Source organism: Mya arenaria, chromosome 3 (genome assembly GCF_026914265.1).
Source record: "Mya arenaria isolate MELC-2E11 chromosome 3, ASM2691426v1".
Classification (NCBI taxonomy): domain Eukaryota; kingdom Metazoa; phylum Mollusca; class Bivalvia; order Myida; family Myidae; genus Mya; species Mya arenaria.
Genome location: NC_069124.1, coordinates 22,751,787 through 22,770,519, shown reverse-complemented (window position 1 = coordinate 22,770,519; position 18,733 = coordinate 22,751,787). Strand labels below are relative to the sequence as shown.

Here is an 18,733-nt window from a genome sequence, read left to right as displayed (position 1 = left end):
AATGACACGACTCTTCAATTCCCAAATTAGAATACATGCAGGGATCCTTGTCATCGAAAAGGTTAAGACAAAATTCCTAAAAAAAAGACTTTTGTATATATTTGACAAATCTCAGGCGGGAAAAAACATATCACATAGTACAGTTATTGATTATTTAGATGTGTTTAATTACAGTTTCCATAAATTCATTTGCGTCATTGTATATCATACAGAACCTGCAAACGAGGGTGATTACTACAGTTTTAACGACGCCGCCCCTGGAATTAAAATTCAAGATTTGTGGAGTTACGTCAGGGAAAAAATGAAAAATAATCGAAAACATCTCTATGACGAGTTTGCGGTGAAAAACTTTCAGATTGCATTCACTATAATAAATCCACATTAACTTAATCAGCAGTTTTCTGTAATTAACACAATAGATGAGTACTGATAACTGACCCACAATAGATGAGCATAAACCAACTTTGATCTTATTTGATGACAAATGATAAAATTGCAAACAGCATTTGAAATACAAGACACTACATCTTACAGAAATATCGATGTAGATTTTTTGTTTGCTTTACCTGAAATTTAACATAACTTTAAAAAAGAATGTTTAAAAAGAATTATGTTTTATTTTAATTCTTAGCTCTCGTGAATTTACTATTTCCAAAGTTCTATATTTGCTCCTATGTTACAGACGTTGCCAACTGGACTTGTTCATAAACATGATGTCGCAGCTCAGGAAAAGTACAAGGGCAAAAACAGATACAAGGAAATGTATGCATGTAAGCGCAAACCACATGTTTCTTTTTCTTGGGGCAATTGAAAGTAGCTTATGTCGTTAAGTTACAGAAAATATGTTTTATCAATGTATACGTTACGATTCATTATTATATTAACATGTTCACAGTTTATTGAATAGGTAAATATATAGTCCACCGGATTAAACGTTATTGTTTATATCAGTATAGTTGTTTGATTGAATTTGCGCGACGTAATTTAACCAGAGGCATGACCTAACCGGTTTCATGTTTAATCATCAGGGATAAGGTAACAACTCCTAGTGACGTCAACAGAAATGTCATGGACGTCATTAAGTTAATACAGAAAATACATAAACTATTCTCTTTTCAAACTCATTGGTACGTTCATCGTTGTTAAACTTTCTAAAGAGATTAATTAACATGTTGGTACGTGTTGGCTGCAGTTGTCAAGATATGTTAATAATAGTATTATGTTTCCTCCCCACTTATAAATGAGGAAACATATTGTTTTTACTACAGTTATTTGTCCGTCGGTCCGTCCGTCCGTCTGTACATCAAAACTCGTGCCCGCTTTTTATCTTTTAATCCGCTTGAAGGGTTTTAAATTTACTTATCACAAATGTTCACCATATTTTGATGATGTGCCATGAATGTCATACATAGAGGTCAACGGTCATATGACTACATTTTGTGTCCGCTGCAAATCTTTTAAACCACTTGAAGGACTTTGAAATAACTTGCCACCAATGTTAACCATATTTAGACGACGTGCTAAGCACACGTAACAACCATCCTGGCTAATGGTAAATGTCACGCTTAAAGGTTAACAGTCATATGACTATGATTTGACTATATTATGTGGCCGCTTCATATCTGTTGAAGCGTTTGAGAGATGTAAAACACAACATGCAAAACATGTTCACAATATTCAGACGAGCTGCAGAGCGCATATTACAACCAGCTCGGTTCAAGGTCAAAATATTTCATGTCCGTTCTATGTCTCTTGAACCGATTGAAGGATTTTGAAATAACTCGCCTTAAATGATAAAAACGATATGCAGAGCCCATGTTTAACAGCTTGGTTCAAGGGAAAGAGTTCATAGTTAATATGCATTTTCTATCACTAATTTTCTTGTCAATTACATATCTATTGAACCATTTGAAGGATTTTGAAATTACTACCTTAAAATGTTTAACATATCTAGAGAATGTGCAGAGGATATATTACAAACAGCTCGGTTCATTGTCAAGGTCACGCTTAGAAGTCAAATATAATATGATTATATATTTTGTGTCCACTAAATATCTCGTGAATCGATACATACAGGTGAAGACATATTTTTCTGATTACAAAAAAACACCATAGTTTGGTTTAGTTCTAAATGGATTATATCTTGATTTTGTAATATTACTCTTCTTCTCAGCCATTGCAGAGAATTGTATAGACCAATTAGTAAGACACAGGTCATATTTGCTTTTATTTGAAATATGTTGCCATTGTTGAAGTCAATTTGATTTCTTTATATTTATATACGAACATACTTTACTAAGCGGTCCCCGACACCTTAATTGCAAATGGCCTATATTTATTTTAAGATTAGCACGTGAAAATTCTTATCACGTCAATTTTTAACACAAAAAATCATGTCAAATTGATAAGTATGCACAGCCTTATGATATTCACACATTTTAGAAAGATTGGTCATGATGTGCAGATTACCCATAGGGTCATGGTAGCGGTGATCCTTAACACAAAGAACTTGTCTGATAACTGCAGTATACTAGGGCCTACGGTCTTCGAACTTTTAAGAGTGTTTTTTCATGATTTTTAAATGACGTATTTCGAAGTTTAAGATAAGATTTCAAATATAATACTTGAAGTGGTATTTAACACAAAAAGTTTGTCTGATTGAGGGTATTCCTGGCTGTACGGTGCACAATCTTTGAATATAAGAAGAAAAAATGCATCTAATTTGAGCTCAGTAGGTCAAAGGGCACGGTGACTTCGAACATATAGAGCGTTTCCAATTAATTACTACAGAATGCTTGGGCCTACGGTCTTTAAACATGTTTGACTGTTTGGTCATGACCTAGCGATGAATTGAACTGAAACGAGTTTGCGATCAAAAGGTCAAAAGCACGGTGATCTTTAGCATTTATATTTTTCCGATTAATTACTATGCTTGGGAATTTGGGCTTAACATGTGTTAGGGAGGTTCGTCATGCCCTGCAGATAACCCATATTGAATTTGAGATAAGTACGTCAAATGTCATGATTGCGGTGATCTTTGACAAAAAAGCTTGTCCGATTGATAACAAGAGTACTCGGGCTTAAGGTTTTAAAATTGGTAGGAAGGGGAGGTTGGTCAAGACAAGCAGATTGCGCCTTTTGTGGTTAGCACGTCAATGTCACAGTGACCTTGTCGGATCAATATACAGAGACCTCTTGGACCCCAACTCTAATTTACCTATTGGCTGCCTCAATTTATATGGATATCTGTATTACTTGAATGGCGCACATCCTAAAATATTGTATCCATTCAACTAATTTACTGCTGTCAGAAGGAAGCATACGCCTTTGGCGCTTACCCAGTGCCATTAAACCGGGTTTATGTTTAAACATTTTGCTACTGAGCTTGTTTCTGTAGCTTTTCGCATAAATAGTTTTACTGAAAACAAGAACGCAACATTTTCTGTAATAATATATAGAATTAGTCAATAACTTAAACTTACCTTTAAACTTGTTTGGATTATTCTATTCTAAGACGACCATTCACGGGTACCACTTGAAAAAGCAAAGCCAGATGATCCAGACTATATCAATGCTTGTTTCATCGATGTAAGTTGTATATCTTGATTCACACTTAATCTAAAAATAAATATTCAATAACATATATTTTATATATTTTCTTACTTTGTATTAATATTTTATTGGGCTTCATATATTTATGTTTCATAAGTGAATTAACTTTGTTAAATGGTATTTGAATTACGAGACTCACTTTTCCTTGTTTGTTTGTAGGGTTATGAGAAAGTAAACAAATTCATCGCATCGCAAGGTAAATCATAATACATTAAACAAAATTGTTACAATTTTCTTTATATAGTCTGACGGAGAGATTCTCGGTGGCAATTTCATATCTAATTATTGCTTATGTAACCAGTCATTCATTTCAACAAATCAATAATTTATATAAATTTATTTATTTTTGATTTGCTTAAGGTCCGACGAAGAACATGATTGATGACTTTTGGCAGATGGTTTGGCAACAGAAGGCTGACAAAATTGTTATGCTGACAAATCTTATAGAAATGGCCTCGGTATTTGTAATGATCTTACCTATATTAAGCATCTTGCTTGCAATCATTTGGTGTTTGAAGCGTATACGTATATAAATAATTAGTACAAGTTATAATAAACTAATTTTTGAAACAAAGTGTACAAACTTATTGAATAAAATGTTCTTGATTAGTCTATTTATAATAGCTTCTGTATTCGAAATTGATTATTCAATATTGAATATTCAAACATAACTTTTAGTTTTTCTTTGATACTGGAGAATTCAGTCTAATCGTTAAAATGTACATTTTCTCTACTTTAAATAAGCTTCACAACTATATTAACTACAGATAAAATGCATACAATACTGGCCAGAGAAAGGTGACATCTGCTCATACGGTGGCATAGATATATCATACATCGACACGAAAGAATTCAAAGACTACAATATACGCACATGGGAAGCGGAGAAGGTACACCTGGTTGTTAGAGTTAAGAAATAATCCATAATATGCATTAATAACCGTCATATTAAAAAGTTACTCTTTTATTTTGTCAACTTAAAAAAATGGAATATATAGTGTGTTTTGAATTTTCTTTTTTCTTCTTTTTGTCTACACAAATCTGGGTTACATCAAACATTTTAGCCTAGTTTAGCAGAATTTTTTTCAGACATGACTTAGTGCTCGTGTATGTTAATCTTGTAACAGAAAGCATTGCATGGAAATGTTAATTTATATTTGAAGACTGGCAGTAAACCACGTCGAATACGCCAATTCCATTTGAAAACCTGGCCTGACAAGGACGTTCCAGACAGTGCTTGGTGCCTCGTTGATTTCTGGAAAGCTGTTGACACTACCAAATCTGCAAATGAATCGCCGATTGTTGTGCACTGCAGGTAATGCGATTAATTCGGAAACTTAATGTCCTACTTCGAAAATATGTGTCTACGGATAAGTCATAGTCTTCCAAAATAGTGTCAAGCGTTGCCATGTTATACCAACACCATTTTCCTTTACATGACTATATTTACACCTCAACCTCCATTCCTTAAATCAACTGCCTTTCGGCAATTGCGTTCATCAATCGATGAACGCAACATCTTCGGATATGTTCGGATCGCAATGCATTGCATAACAATATACATGAAAACTTATTATCTTGTTATTGTTTGTATTTTGTCAGAAGGTCCCGTAAAATATAAATCAACATTTAAGTTAGTGTCAATTTTTTAAATTTTAAATGTATAGTTGCCATAACTGTTTGAATATTACGTTTAAAAGTGATTTCAAGTGGTTGATTTTTTTCCCGCGATATTGTGACGTCATTTGAAAAAAATGCTTCCGGTTACAGTCGGGTCGTTCTATTTACAGAATGGGTAGCAAAGGGTTACTGAAATCATTTTTTTAAATGAAATTCAGTACATTTTTAACAATTATTGAATGAACTATTGGTGTAAATATAAGTAGTGAATTGCGGGCTTTATGTCATTATCGGGGATATGAAAGTAATTAGGCTGGTCAAAGTACGCGTGGAGTCCTTCGGACTCCACACACTTTGACCAGCCCTGTGTTCATACCCCGATAATGATACCAAGCCCGCAAATCATTCCTTAAATTAAATACATTGATAACAGTAGTTGCTGCTACTCAGAACAACCGAACATTTTATTATTTATAGTGCTGGAGTTGGTCGGACTGGGACGTTCATCGCCCTTGACAACCTGATACACCAGGCAAAAACAGAAAAGTGCGTAAGACCTCTTCAAATGGTGCAGACACTGCGCAGACAGAGGGTGAACATGGTGCAGACGAAGGTTAGTTACGTAATTGTTTTCTTCTTTTGCTATAATGGCAAAATATAACAGCTCATACAAAAACTTAACTAGACCTACACAACATCCTCCATCACTGATTTATAATAATCTGAAGTGTTAAAAAGCATTGAATTAGGTGAATGTTAAAGTCATGTCTTTAACAGTTTGACGTATTGTCAGCACACGTCTTGATCAATAACCATTCATATATATTTCATAGGAACAGTACGTGTATCTCCACGAAGCTATAGCAGAGGCTCTGCTGATCGGCACACACCACGTGCACTCCAAGCAATTTGATAGTTTCTACAAGCACATGATCAGCAAGGAGCCCGGGTCGCTGAGGACGAGAGTTGAAGAACAGTTCGATGTAAGCTACCAACCAAACTGTTACGTATGACAATTTAGATATATATATATATATATATGTATATATATATGAATAAAAAAACAATTTAATTGAGCATGCCTTATTAATTTTCATAATTTCAAACCGACCAAGCTGATACTTGTGTGGATTGGTGACAATGTTGCACTTTACATGTAGTTTGTGCTTCTTGTCCAGAATCTACTTTTACTTCTTTAGTTATTAACAACGCATTTTTAGTTTACTAAAGAATCTAAAGCTGGCATTTATGTATTGTTGATACCATACAAGATTTTAATCGCCTTACAGCTGATTGAAAATGGAATCACAGAAGAAGTGGTACAGGAAAGTGGTCATGAATATGGAAACATGGAATCCCTGCAATCTGAAAGTAAGTATGTTAAGCTAGTATATACTATACTGATTTTTTTCTACAGAACTTCATTTCAATTATTTTAAATATGATATGTGATGTTAATATAATAACTCTTGATATAACTTGAATAATTTGTTATATTCTCTTTAAGTAGATGCATATCGCCCTAAGCTGAAAAACAGAGGATCCAACATAGTCCAAAGACTTGGAACCATTTTCTTGCCGGTGAGTAACAAACGCAACTGAAAGTTATTGCACGCCATTTACGCGATTGATTAGCTAAAACCTAAAACACGGTTATGTTTCTGTTTGTATTTATACTTGTTTATTAAGTCAACGTGACTTAAAAGTATACTAAGAACTTTGTGTAACGCAACACATGCTATACGTTTAGAATACCTGAACTGATAAACAATAAGTCGCAGCTTACTATAAGTAAATGTAAATATACTACAATAGCAACATGTTGATATTTCTGATGTAGTTGCTATACCATTGTTCACCACTAAGTTGGAATTAATGTCAATGGTATATTTTGAAACAAACATGCTGAGAGACATATACTGTAATTTGTTTTACTGACATCATGTTAAATTGGGAAAAGGCCACCCTCGATAATTACGTACTTTGTTTAACAAAATCATGCATTTCATCAAAGTCAAAGTGGCGTTTGTTTTGTCCAGCATTACACGTTTGAGAGAGGAAGTATGACCATTGATATCATGTTTATTCGGCGTCATGTAAATTGTAGTAACTTAGTTGATGCATACAACAAGTTGATATATGGTAGGTTACTGCAATGAATAAGTTTCGTGTCCCCTATATAACTACGTATACGGCTAGTTTGAGATATATGTTTGTATGATTTGCTTTATAGAACTACGCGAATAAGAACACATTTCTGGTGGGCATGTCGCCGACAGAACAAACGTTGGAAGAATTCTGGTCCTTGATTGAGGAACAACACATCACCACCGTCATCATGCTGACGTCACAGTCACATGCCGCGTACAAGGTTATGAATGAATTTAGTTACAATCTTTGTAATATAATAGGTTTTACATTGGGACGGGACTTTTTACCCGAGAGATGATTTAACGAGACGCTTATCTAGTACAAGATACAAAATACAAGATACAATAATCTTTATTTAAAGTCTGGTTTACGGTAACAAGAAACATTAGCTTAATGACCTATTTTCCGACATGGATAACAAACATACATAGCATATCAAAACATAACAATGAGCTGGTAACCTGGAAATGAAACTAAGAAAATGTATATCTGCATAAATCTTCGAATGCCGGATCAAAAGTCAGCATCGTTATTAACCTTTCTTGTATATGCGTTTTGGAAATAATTCTGTATAGAGGCTATTAATAATGTTTGGAACGTTTTTATGATATTTAGCAAAATGCTATACCGTCAGAATATATTTATCATTGTGTACTCGTATGATTAATTGCGAGACGTCACTCGTGTTCTTTGGTTAAAAACAGCATGACATACATAATTCAAATTCAAAACATTAACACACAATCCTCCATTATTTATATTTATAAGCACATTCAATTTTGATATTATACTTGAATGTTACTTTAGACTTGTCAGTACCTTGGAAGCAGTGACGGAAGACAAATCGGCAAGTTTAAAGTCAACTGTATCCATGAGAAGCAGAACAAATCTTTCCAAGAAAAGTGTTTCTCATTCAGGGACGTAAACCACGAGGTAAATGAGATGACAGACTAGCAAAGTGTTTTATGTCTATAACTTGTTTCATTGTAACTTTGGAATGGTGTTTTGACGACTTCTCTAACGTGTTATTGTGTTACAACTAAACTTTGACATAATAACACGCTTGAAAAATCACTTTAAAAAGCCCTTTTGACCTGTCTAAATGACCTGTCTATATATGACCTGTCTATATAAAGACAAGAAACAGTTTATCATATGACATTATCATATAGCATGCTGTATCATGTTATAAAACAGGTATTTACTTTTTAGCTGTGAAATATGCAGTTTATATTGACAGCAAATTCATTTTTTGGTAAATATGACAGCATGCGTTTACAGGTTATATTTATAATTTTATATTAATTTTAAGAAGACAACAATATTGCTGGTCACTAAGTTTCGTTTGAACAAGATCGCAATATACTTTGACAAGTCATGATCGCAACTTAAGATAAAATAACATGGCATTTGAACAAATAGGGCAGTTCCCTTACATGACTCACTTTTATCAAGACATCTCCCATCTCCATTACACAGGATAACAAGTAGTGTATAGAAGATGAGTATTTATGTTGAAATACCAATACGTCCGATTGACAAGATAACACATCATGTATAGAAGTTACACGGTCATGACAACGTATACGGTTGACAAAATATAACAGCATATTAAGAAAATAGCATAAATAAACGTAATAACACATCATTGTGACAAGATGGCATAACAGTTAAGAAGATAGATTACCTCATTGAGAAAATAGTAGGCAATTTTTAAAACAATTGTTTTAACAAGTAGGACTTTAAATGATCATATCGGCTTGAAATTGCAAAAAATAAAACAGGTTTTGCGTTGCTTAGAGACAAATTTAGGTAGAAGAAGGATTTAACTTGTTATTTCTAGTATTCCAATTATTTTGTTAGACTAAATAATGCACGGCAAAACCTAGCAAATACACCATTAGTCAAACGGTTCCTGTTATTTTCTACGCCAATGTTTTGTACATTTAAGGATGAGGATTATCTAACGACAATCCGCCAGTTTGAGTTTTCGGCGTGGCGGGAATGTGAGGAAACGCCTATCGCGGTACAGCCGATGCTTGATATTTTGGAGGCAGTCAACAAGTGGCAGCCTCACCTCGGCGATACTAGACCTATTCTCATACATTGCGAGTAAGATCATTGAACTATTTTTCTTTGCTTCATAATGGTGTAGTCACACTCTAGTGTATGATAGAAACGTATGTATTGCGTGTGAAAATTTGAGAAAAATTACTTATACGCACAGTTTTCGAGCGTTTAAACCCGAGCTATCGACGACAGTCCTTTACAAACGTATGAATAGCGTGTGAACAGCGTTTGTATAACGTATAACCGACGTACAGGTAGCGCATGAGAAACGTTTGCGTACGTGTGTTAGCGTATGTCAACTTAAGTCACCGTCAGTGTAGCGTTTATCACCGTGTGGGTAGCGTATGCAAGCGTATGAGTAACGTATGCATAACGTATGTGAGCTTATGAGTAACGTTTGCATAACGTATGTGAGCTTATGAGTAACGTTTGAGCTGAGACTGCATGTGCTGAGATGCAGAAAGACCTGGAGGAGCCTAACTCTGTCCATTCATCGTCTAGAAAAAGACCTCAGAATCCAGACAATGACATCCTCGAGTCCTTGCAGAAGAGAGTTGCTGATTCTGGCAGCATCCTTAAGATGGGAAGTTCCACTTTTTGAGGAATTTGACAGATATGTCACGCCACCCCTCTGGAGTAGTGGGGCATTTCATCACCTCAGGCAAATACCCATCGATTATGGCTTGGCTTTTGGCCCCTCTAACAACGACTGACATGGTGTTTATGCGGGACCCTCCATCCATACTGCATGTTTGCATAAGGGCTGCCAGAGGCAAGATGACGAAAAGTCAATGCAAGCTTCAGACCGGGCTTTAGGGAAGGCCTGTACCTAGTATGATGTTTGGACCCACCCTCTGTAGCAGCTCATCATACATCTCAGGGGGCATACGCAAGAAGGTTTTGAACGATCTCTGGTCCTCATTTCTGAGTTCAACCATGAGCTTGTCATACAGGCCAAACTGACGTCGTCGTCCAATCCATGGTCTCACCCAGATTTGCCGTCTTATTCTTCTCCTCCTTCTTCCTAGTCTTCTATTTCGTTGAGCATAATAAATTGTTAAATTTATAAGTTCGTAATGGTGTTGGAGAAGAGCTACCTCCATAGTATATCTGTCGATCTACAACTGACGAAAATGAGGAAGTGGAACCCTATATATTTACAGCTCAACTGACTTTTTTCATGCCATCGTATGAGATGCGTACTTGACATATGAGTAACGTACCTTTAGCGTCACTCTAGCGTATTAAGCTTATGTCTAGCGTATGATGAGCATATGCGTAACGTATATTCCCTGAATACCATTCTATAACCTCCTATAGAAAACAACAAAATCAATACTTTTGAATGGTATTATTTTGGAAGTCACAGTGAGTGAAGCACTTGGGAAACCGATTAACACATACAGCATGAACTAGCAACATGAGCAAAATATTTCTTGGTAACAACATGTCTGACAAAAATGGAGCTTACAGACGTGGTCGACTGGCCGAGGAAAAACTGAGATAAAACCCTCCTTCTGGGGAAAACTCAGAAGCCTCTGCCCGTTTGTCATCCACATTTACAGGATTTGTCTTGTACCACTAGATGTCGAGCCTCATCACCCATATGCTCCTTAACAAAGATGTATAGAAAACATATCATTTTTATGATTCATGTATACGTACTTTATCAAGTTATACAAATGTATATTGCATGATTGTGTTCTTTGAAGACAAATGAAAAATATATTTATCATTCATATGATGAAATTGCATAGTAACAGAAACCTTTTACAATAATCATTTTCTTGTAAAGTTTAACAATCAATTGAATCGATGTGAACGGATCGGTTCCCCAAAGCTGAATGCCTTTAGATTCATATTCGCACGAATTCCTCGTGCTTATCAATCGCCACCTGGCGGTTATTTCATTATAAACAAGGGAAATTAATTTCCTTCGAATTCGTTTTACTCAAAGGTAGGAAATTATATTTCCCTGAAACCATTCTATAACCTCCTATAGAAAACAACAAAATCAATACTTTTCAATGGTATTATTTTGGAAGTCACAGTGAGTGAAGCACTAGGGAAACCGATGAAGTTCAAAGAACGGGTAAGAGGATAATAATAACCAAATATTCTTAATATGATGATCTTTTCCCAAAATACTCATAATTGACATGGAATTTAAGTCTTCCGTTTACAGACTAAATGCCGATTTCAAACAATAAAGAAACCTTTACACGTATCTTTGTTTAATAGATTCACTGAATTAACACCATGTTTTTGACATTCTGTCCTTAACTCCGTTGTTAACACTTGTTTCTCCAGCAGATCTTAATAAATGTTCACTGCTTTTAATATCGTCATTATCAGGTGCAAGTGTCCGAATAACTTCATCTCATATATCCGTACAAGATGTCAATAAACAAAATATCATGTATAGTCAGTACGCATTTCGGATAAAATCATTGAAATTGACACAAGCTGGAATGAGTAAACCGTAAATTGATTCCTACTTTTCCAACTGAATGAACAACTTTCGTTCGAGAATAATACTTTTGGCCATCCACTTCTTTAGCAGTTCCGGGAGAAGATCCATCTTGCCCGCCAAGCCTTCTGGTAAAGAATCTGGTAAAATGTCATCCTTATGCATCTGCAAAAATAGACGTATACACGAAAATGTTCCTGCAAAACCATCATTTATAACTTATTCACATAAATCAATTCAGCTAACAAACATGGCTTATGACTGAGCATTATTACATTCATATTAATCAACAAAACATCAATATTTACATATAAACTAGTACTGATGATACCACCGTGTACTATAATCATCATTCATTTCTGACGATCCCGCCATGAATCAGAGTTGCCATTTTAAATAACTTCATAATAGTATCTATAAATTAACTAGTACTGGTGATTCCACCGTGTACTAAAATGATTCATCTCTGGCGATTCCGCCATGAATCAGCGATGCCGCTTATTATAACTTCATATGTTTCACATCCGGCCATTCTGCCATAAATCATCAATGTTGTTTTTATAACTAAATAACAATATTTACATAAAAACTATCACTGGTAAAACCACCGTGTACTTTAACGAATCATCTCTGTCGAGTCCTCCATGAATCATAAATGTTGATTTTATACACTTAAAACAATATTTACATTTATATACTATTACTGGTATTACCACCGTGTACTTAGACGAATCATCTTTTTGACGATTCCGTAATATCTCTAGAATATCGTTTGTTAAAAACTTTATAACAATAATTACATATAAACTATTACTGGTGATGCCACGGTGTACTATAACAAAACATCTCTGACGATGCTTCCATGAATCAGCAATGGTGGTTTTTATAAGTTAATATCAATATTTGCATATTTACAAGTACCGTAACTGGTGATGCAACCGTAAGTTATTATTAAAATACGGCCTTTATTTTCACTAAACGAACCTGCAGATAAGCAATCATTAAGTGCTAAACTTAATCATTAAGAATTTCAACTTTCGCGCTTGTCATATATTCCGCCTTCTTTCACTCGTTCTGTACATAATCCCTGCGTCATTGACAATGCGTCAACCAATGAGGAATAAACTTACCCCGCCTCCCCTTAATCATCAAGAATTTACTTTATGTCATCTAAATTGTATGTATTCATCTCTGGCGTTTCGCCGTGAATCAGCGATGTCGCATTTTATTATAACTTTATAACAATTGTATAATCTTGGTGATGCTGCCATTGAATCTACGATGCTGTTAAACTTTAATCTTAGGTAAAGAGAAGCAACAACAGACAAACTCATATGATCTTCATATTATCGTCCTTATTATTATTATTATCATCATCATTATTATTATTATTATTATTATTATTATTATTATTATTATTATTATTATTATTATTATTATTAAAGTTCCAAAGACATTGAGTAAATAACAGTTTGACACTATACACCCAGGTCTAAATTCTACTTGCAAAAACTGAAAAACTGATGTGTAAAATGCCATATCATCACAATCAACCACTCCAGACAAAGTACCTCATTCATCATACAAGTGTTCTCCATACTATTAAATATAACACTATCTTTTAAATCCAAAAACTCTTTTTGTAAGCAATATAATTGTTTTACGAAAATATATGAAATCTGAACATACCAAACATGCAATCATTCTGACATGTTGCGAGCAGTTTTATTTAAAAACTTACTACTTTTGATAAGCCTTGCGTATAACTTAGAAATGCCTTTCCCATCGACTTTGAAATATTGTGAAAATGAATGTATATACACTTTTAGAAACAGTAAGTACTTGAATATGTCGGTAGTATCACACCATTTACAAACTGAATATTGAATAAAGAGTATATGAATTCCTTTTATATCTAACACGTTCTTAACTGACATACACACGGACAGACTCCATAACGTTCCATACACCTCATCATTGAACTTAAAGCCAATGGCTCTGCCATAATTATCATAACTTGTAATGCTTTGCAGATTCAACAGCATTGCTTCAAATATTTCTCTTTCAATTAGAGATGATTGAATTTCATTTATAATACTTATCTTTTTGTGTTGCCTGTATGGCCACAACTATGGCTGACGCTGTCTGGTGATATTATAACAGAAAACCACAACAGTCGAGGGAAATCCACCGGAAGCGTGGCACATGAACAGGCGATGACATAAACCCAAAACAGTTGTAACGAGATGACCAGCTTGACCAGCTCATGCGTTCAAACCCACGTGGTTGAACCGCGGAATACTGTAGCCCCGACTTCATTGTTTTGCATCTTTCTCCAACGTGTAGCTCGCAAAACATAAATAAAAATGTCACCTAAATATTCTTTGATAATATGTCAAGAAAAAACACTCTTTATAAGTAAAACTCGAAGCACTAAATATGAAAATAGCGGAAATATTTTCTCTAGCACAAATTTAAAGATGCCTTTAAAAACCAAAGAACATGTTCTCACTAGTATATATGACTGAATTAACTCATCATTTCTTAATTTTTCACTTTTCCACTACATAATTATATTGAATAATTATGGTCATACATGTAATTCGTCATGTCATATAAATCCAACAAACATTTTCAATACGACTTACCCTCTGCACGAGGATTTAAACCATGCTTTATACGGCCTATTAAGTAAACACGGACTTCTGCTTACTGCCCGGTACGACCTCAAATTTAACAATATTTTGAATCGATGTGAACGGATCGGTTCCGCAAAGCTGAATGCCTTTACGTTCATATTCGCACGAATTACTCGTGCTTATCAATCGCCACCTGGCGGTTATTTCATTATAAACAAGGGAAATTAATGTCCTTCTAATTCGTTTTACTCAAACGCAGGAAATCATATTACTATACGCTCGCATACGCTGAAATTTTTTGATCGTGTTAAAAAAAAAATTTGGCCTCTGCGTATAAGAACGCACACTGACGTATGTCAGCGGGCTTGAAACGTTAGCAACTTATGCCTAACATACCCCTAACGTATATCAGCGTATGCGAGCGTATGAGCAATTTTTATCGTACGCTCACATACGTTAATGCCATACGCTATAGTGTGACTGCACCATAACTATTAATACGGATTATGCCATACCAGTCTAAATTAAATTAAATTAAGTATACACGATAAAGTTGAACATATATATTTTGAGTTAAACAAAAAGTTAGAGAACAAACGTTTGCAAACAATAATTGTATTGCATGGTTTAATTTGCAGAAAGGTAAAATGTTTGCAAACCAAACTGTTTACATACTTGAATTGTGTGAACAAAAACCCGCTATCTTATGGTACAGATTTTATACTTTAACATGTCCAGGGGTGTAGCCAGCGTTAAGCACTTACGCACGTGCGTAACATCAATTTAAAAAATGAAAATAAAATGGCCAAACATGGCATCAAAGTCGAGGGCTAGGCTATGTATTGAAATCAGAATAAAGCCTTTAAGGGAAGATTAGCTATAGAAAGCATTGTTTCTCTGTGGTAGATAGCTTACAGAGTCTACAAAATCACTTGGTAACTACAGTCAGCCGCCTCAAACCTATAAATCCCGCCAAATACACATCAGTGCTAAACATGATAGTTCCATTTCCCATTTTTTCCGTTGGGAGCAGCCCCCACCCCCTCCCACATTTGTGCGTAGCATACAGTACAGCCTAGCTACGCCCCCGATGCCATGTGTGCACGTTTGGTGTTCAATTAGAAGCATTCCATACAACAAACACATTATTCTGATTTTATAGATCAGGATATCGCGGCAGTGGGGTGGTAGCTGTACTTCTGAATGAAGTTCATCGGGTGCAAGACAACAAGGGCCAGATAAACATCGTGGAGAGCGTAAAGACCATGAAACAACGGAACAAAGATATAGTGCAGAATCCGGTAGGATCGACTTACCAAGTGTTAACATTATCATAATTATACACTGGACGACATATGGTGTTTGAATGAACTAATGTTTCGACCGTCCTTAATAAGTGTGTGTAACCGACATGATAAAGTGCTTCATAATTGCTTCGGCTAAAAGCAATATTTGGCTTCGAATGAAGACTTTAACCAAAGTGTACTTTACTATTTCTTTACCATTTTCAATGAACCATATCGCAGTCTATGCCGCTCACAAAGACCCGCCTTCGGTGTTTTACCATAGTTTAATTGAGAGTTAAGTTTACTAAAACACTTCGACAAACTTTTTCCCAAACCGCCGCCTGATGGAGCTCTGTCAAACCATTATTTAGGAAACTGGTTTGTCGAAGTGTCTGAGGAAATATATCACCTTATTAACTTCCGGAATAAAACTAAGGCGGGGCTCTTTAAACGCCAAATTATGCATTTTGTTTCATTTAAAATAGTAAAGAAAAGGAATCGTTATATTTGTTTTAAGTCTTTATTCGCAGCAAAATATTGCCTTTCGGCTCAGCATTTATGACATTATTTATCACGTGGTATGTGGTATACTCACTCTGTCATTTACCGACTCAGAAGTTGCTAAAGCTTGTATAGATACAGACACAATTTTCGTGACCTCACTTCCGTATGTATCAAATATCAATCATATGTAATTACAGAACTGATAAAGCAATTCAGTTTGATACTTATTTTGTGTGCAGTAAAACATATGTACAAACTTAAATCTTGTTTGAATACACAATGATCACCACTAAGATATGAATTAATATTGGTTTTCTGTTTTGCAGGCACAACTTCGGTACATCTACGACGTCATGCAAGAACATGTCAAACAGATCAATATCTATCAAAATCTGTAGGTCAAAACAGAATAGTGATTCCCATGTGTACATTTTTTGTCACAAATATAGCATCAAATGACAGTTTCCTTTTTAATAGTATTGTACATTGAAAACTGGTATACGCTTTCTGTTATTACTCTTATTATACGGATGTTATTGTTATATATAGCCTTTATAGGGGAACTTATTTATTTTCTGTGCATTCGAAAACGAAACACGTCATTATTAACTCCAGAAATATCATGTTAATGATTTTATTCTGAACATTATCACATGAAATGAGGAAGTAATCTGTAGCAAAGCATTGGAAAAAGAAATTTCTAACATATAATCATTGAGCAATTTTTGACTCATGCAAAGCTACTGTTAATTGATTATCCGCAATTTCTTGAGTCGTATTGGTCTATGATGCTTAAAGCTGCACTCTCAAAGATTGACAGTTTTGGCATATATTTTTTTAAATGTCCCAGAATCGCTTCAGTTTGCATGAATGTCTTCACTCCAGTCATATAAGATAACTCACATAAAAACCGAGTTAACTTTCTGGAAAACCTCTAAAAATTTAATATTTCTTAAGCGTTAGTAACGCTTAGAAACATAAAACATACGTTTTGGAAAAGTAGTATGAAATACTGCGATCCACTGATACTGTTTTCCAGACATGTGCAAAATCGTTGGCACATTCTTAGACATCAAAAAGTCAAAACTGTCAAACTGTGAGAGTGCAGCTTTAAAATAGTAACCCTTATGTTGCATTTTGTTGGTGTTGGGATTCCAATATGTTCGTCAGATATTATGCATCTTTTTTATGTTATGTGTATTTTAATAGTTATATTCAAGTGCTTAGTTTTATTATTGATGTTTAATTGTATAATTGTTAATATATATCGTGTCAGAATCAAAATACTTTTAAGTCTAAATATATAAAAAAAAAAAACAGGAATATATACTGTATCTTAAGTATTTTTGATCAATTGTGTATGCATTTGACTAATTATCCGTTCAGCACAATACATTTAAATGACACCTACTGAAGAAAGGACATTAATAAAAATGACAGAATATAAGTGAGGCTGCGCCAACGTATGTGGATGATTGAGCCTTTGGTTTCCCGATGGTCGATCCGTCTCATTCACCGGAAGGAGCGTCGGTCCGCGGTCATTTGTCACCGCTACCGGCTGTTTGTCGACATAAAGCGTATCCGCAGCGCGCGGCTGCTCAGCAACCGGCGTTTCCGGTGCACATGGCGCTGCATCAATGTGCCCAGCGTCCATGGCCGGAAGTACACGTAATCCACTGTTATAGATGCGGGACCCCGCTCATTAGCCGTCGGAAGCCTCTAAGTCAAAATGGCGGAGTATTACCCAGAATGTCACAACTGTTTCTGCGTGATCTCCAACCCAAACCAGCCCCAACGGTGCCTGGCAATGACGTGTGGACAGCTAACCGACATGAACAAACTTGATCCGATTGTAATACGTGTAAATCTTATATGGATTGTTTATACATTTTTATAATACCTCTTATAATGCAGATTTTGTGATTGTGTTCTATATAAAGGTATTTCCAGCTTTCCATTTTACAAAGACAGACATCGAAATATTCAATTGTATGTGTAATGTGAACGTAGTGACTGTGACTGTAACAAGAAAGGCAAGTAGGCGTTGATCTGTATATTTATATTAAAAAAATGACGGAACATAAAGGGGGTATGGGAAAACCATAGCAACCCTTTTGAAAATTTGATGATTCCCGCCGTCAATTTAAGAACCCTTTTTCAAATAAGTATTTATCAGTTATTGTATGGTGTTTGTTAGCTTTTGAACAATTTAACTTGATAGCAAAACAATTGTGAACACCATGAACTTTGTGATACTTTCCCTCTTAGATGAATTTTGAATGTAGACCCGTTGAGTTCTGGAACCAAATTAGTATGTTGTTTTCGCTAAAAAAGCTTTCTACCAACACTTGCTTTATTTAATCATAACTTCCATATCCGAT

The 18,733-nt window shown here is 35.0% G+C and overlaps 1 protein-coding gene across 1 annotated transcript in view; it reads left to right on the top strand.

Moving 5' to 3' along the window:
- The window catches only part of LOC128225849 (receptor-type tyrosine-protein phosphatase epsilon-like), a 29,685-nt gene extending 12,879 nt beyond the window's left edge, over positions 1-16,806 (top strand). The window contains exons 13-28 of the mRNA XM_052935746.1: positions 213-340; positions 683-770; positions 3,515-3,588; positions 3,772-3,808; positions 3,973-4,070; positions 4,380-4,502; positions 4,776-4,927; positions 5,710-5,845; positions 6,066-6,215; positions 6,522-6,603; positions 6,740-6,813; positions 7,466-7,603; positions 8,191-8,316; positions 9,335-9,495; positions 15,725-15,863; positions 16,679-16,806. Coding sequence (XP_052791706.1) covers positions 213-340; positions 683-770; positions 3,515-3,588; positions 3,772-3,808; positions 3,973-4,070; positions 4,380-4,502; positions 4,776-4,927; positions 5,710-5,845; positions 6,066-6,215; positions 6,522-6,603; positions 6,740-6,813; positions 7,466-7,603; positions 8,191-8,316; positions 9,335-9,495; positions 15,725-15,863; positions 16,679-16,750 — 1,778 coding nt within the window. The 3' untranslated portion in view covers positions 16,751-16,806. The remainder of the gene's footprint in view (positions 1-212; positions 341-682; positions 771-3,514; positions 3,589-3,771; positions 3,809-3,972; positions 4,071-4,379; positions 4,503-4,775; positions 4,928-5,709; positions 5,846-6,065; positions 6,216-6,521; positions 6,604-6,739; positions 6,814-7,465; positions 7,604-8,190; positions 8,317-9,334; positions 9,496-15,724; positions 15,864-16,678) is intronic.
- The last annotated feature ends 1,927 nt before the right edge of the window (positions 16,807-18,733 follow it).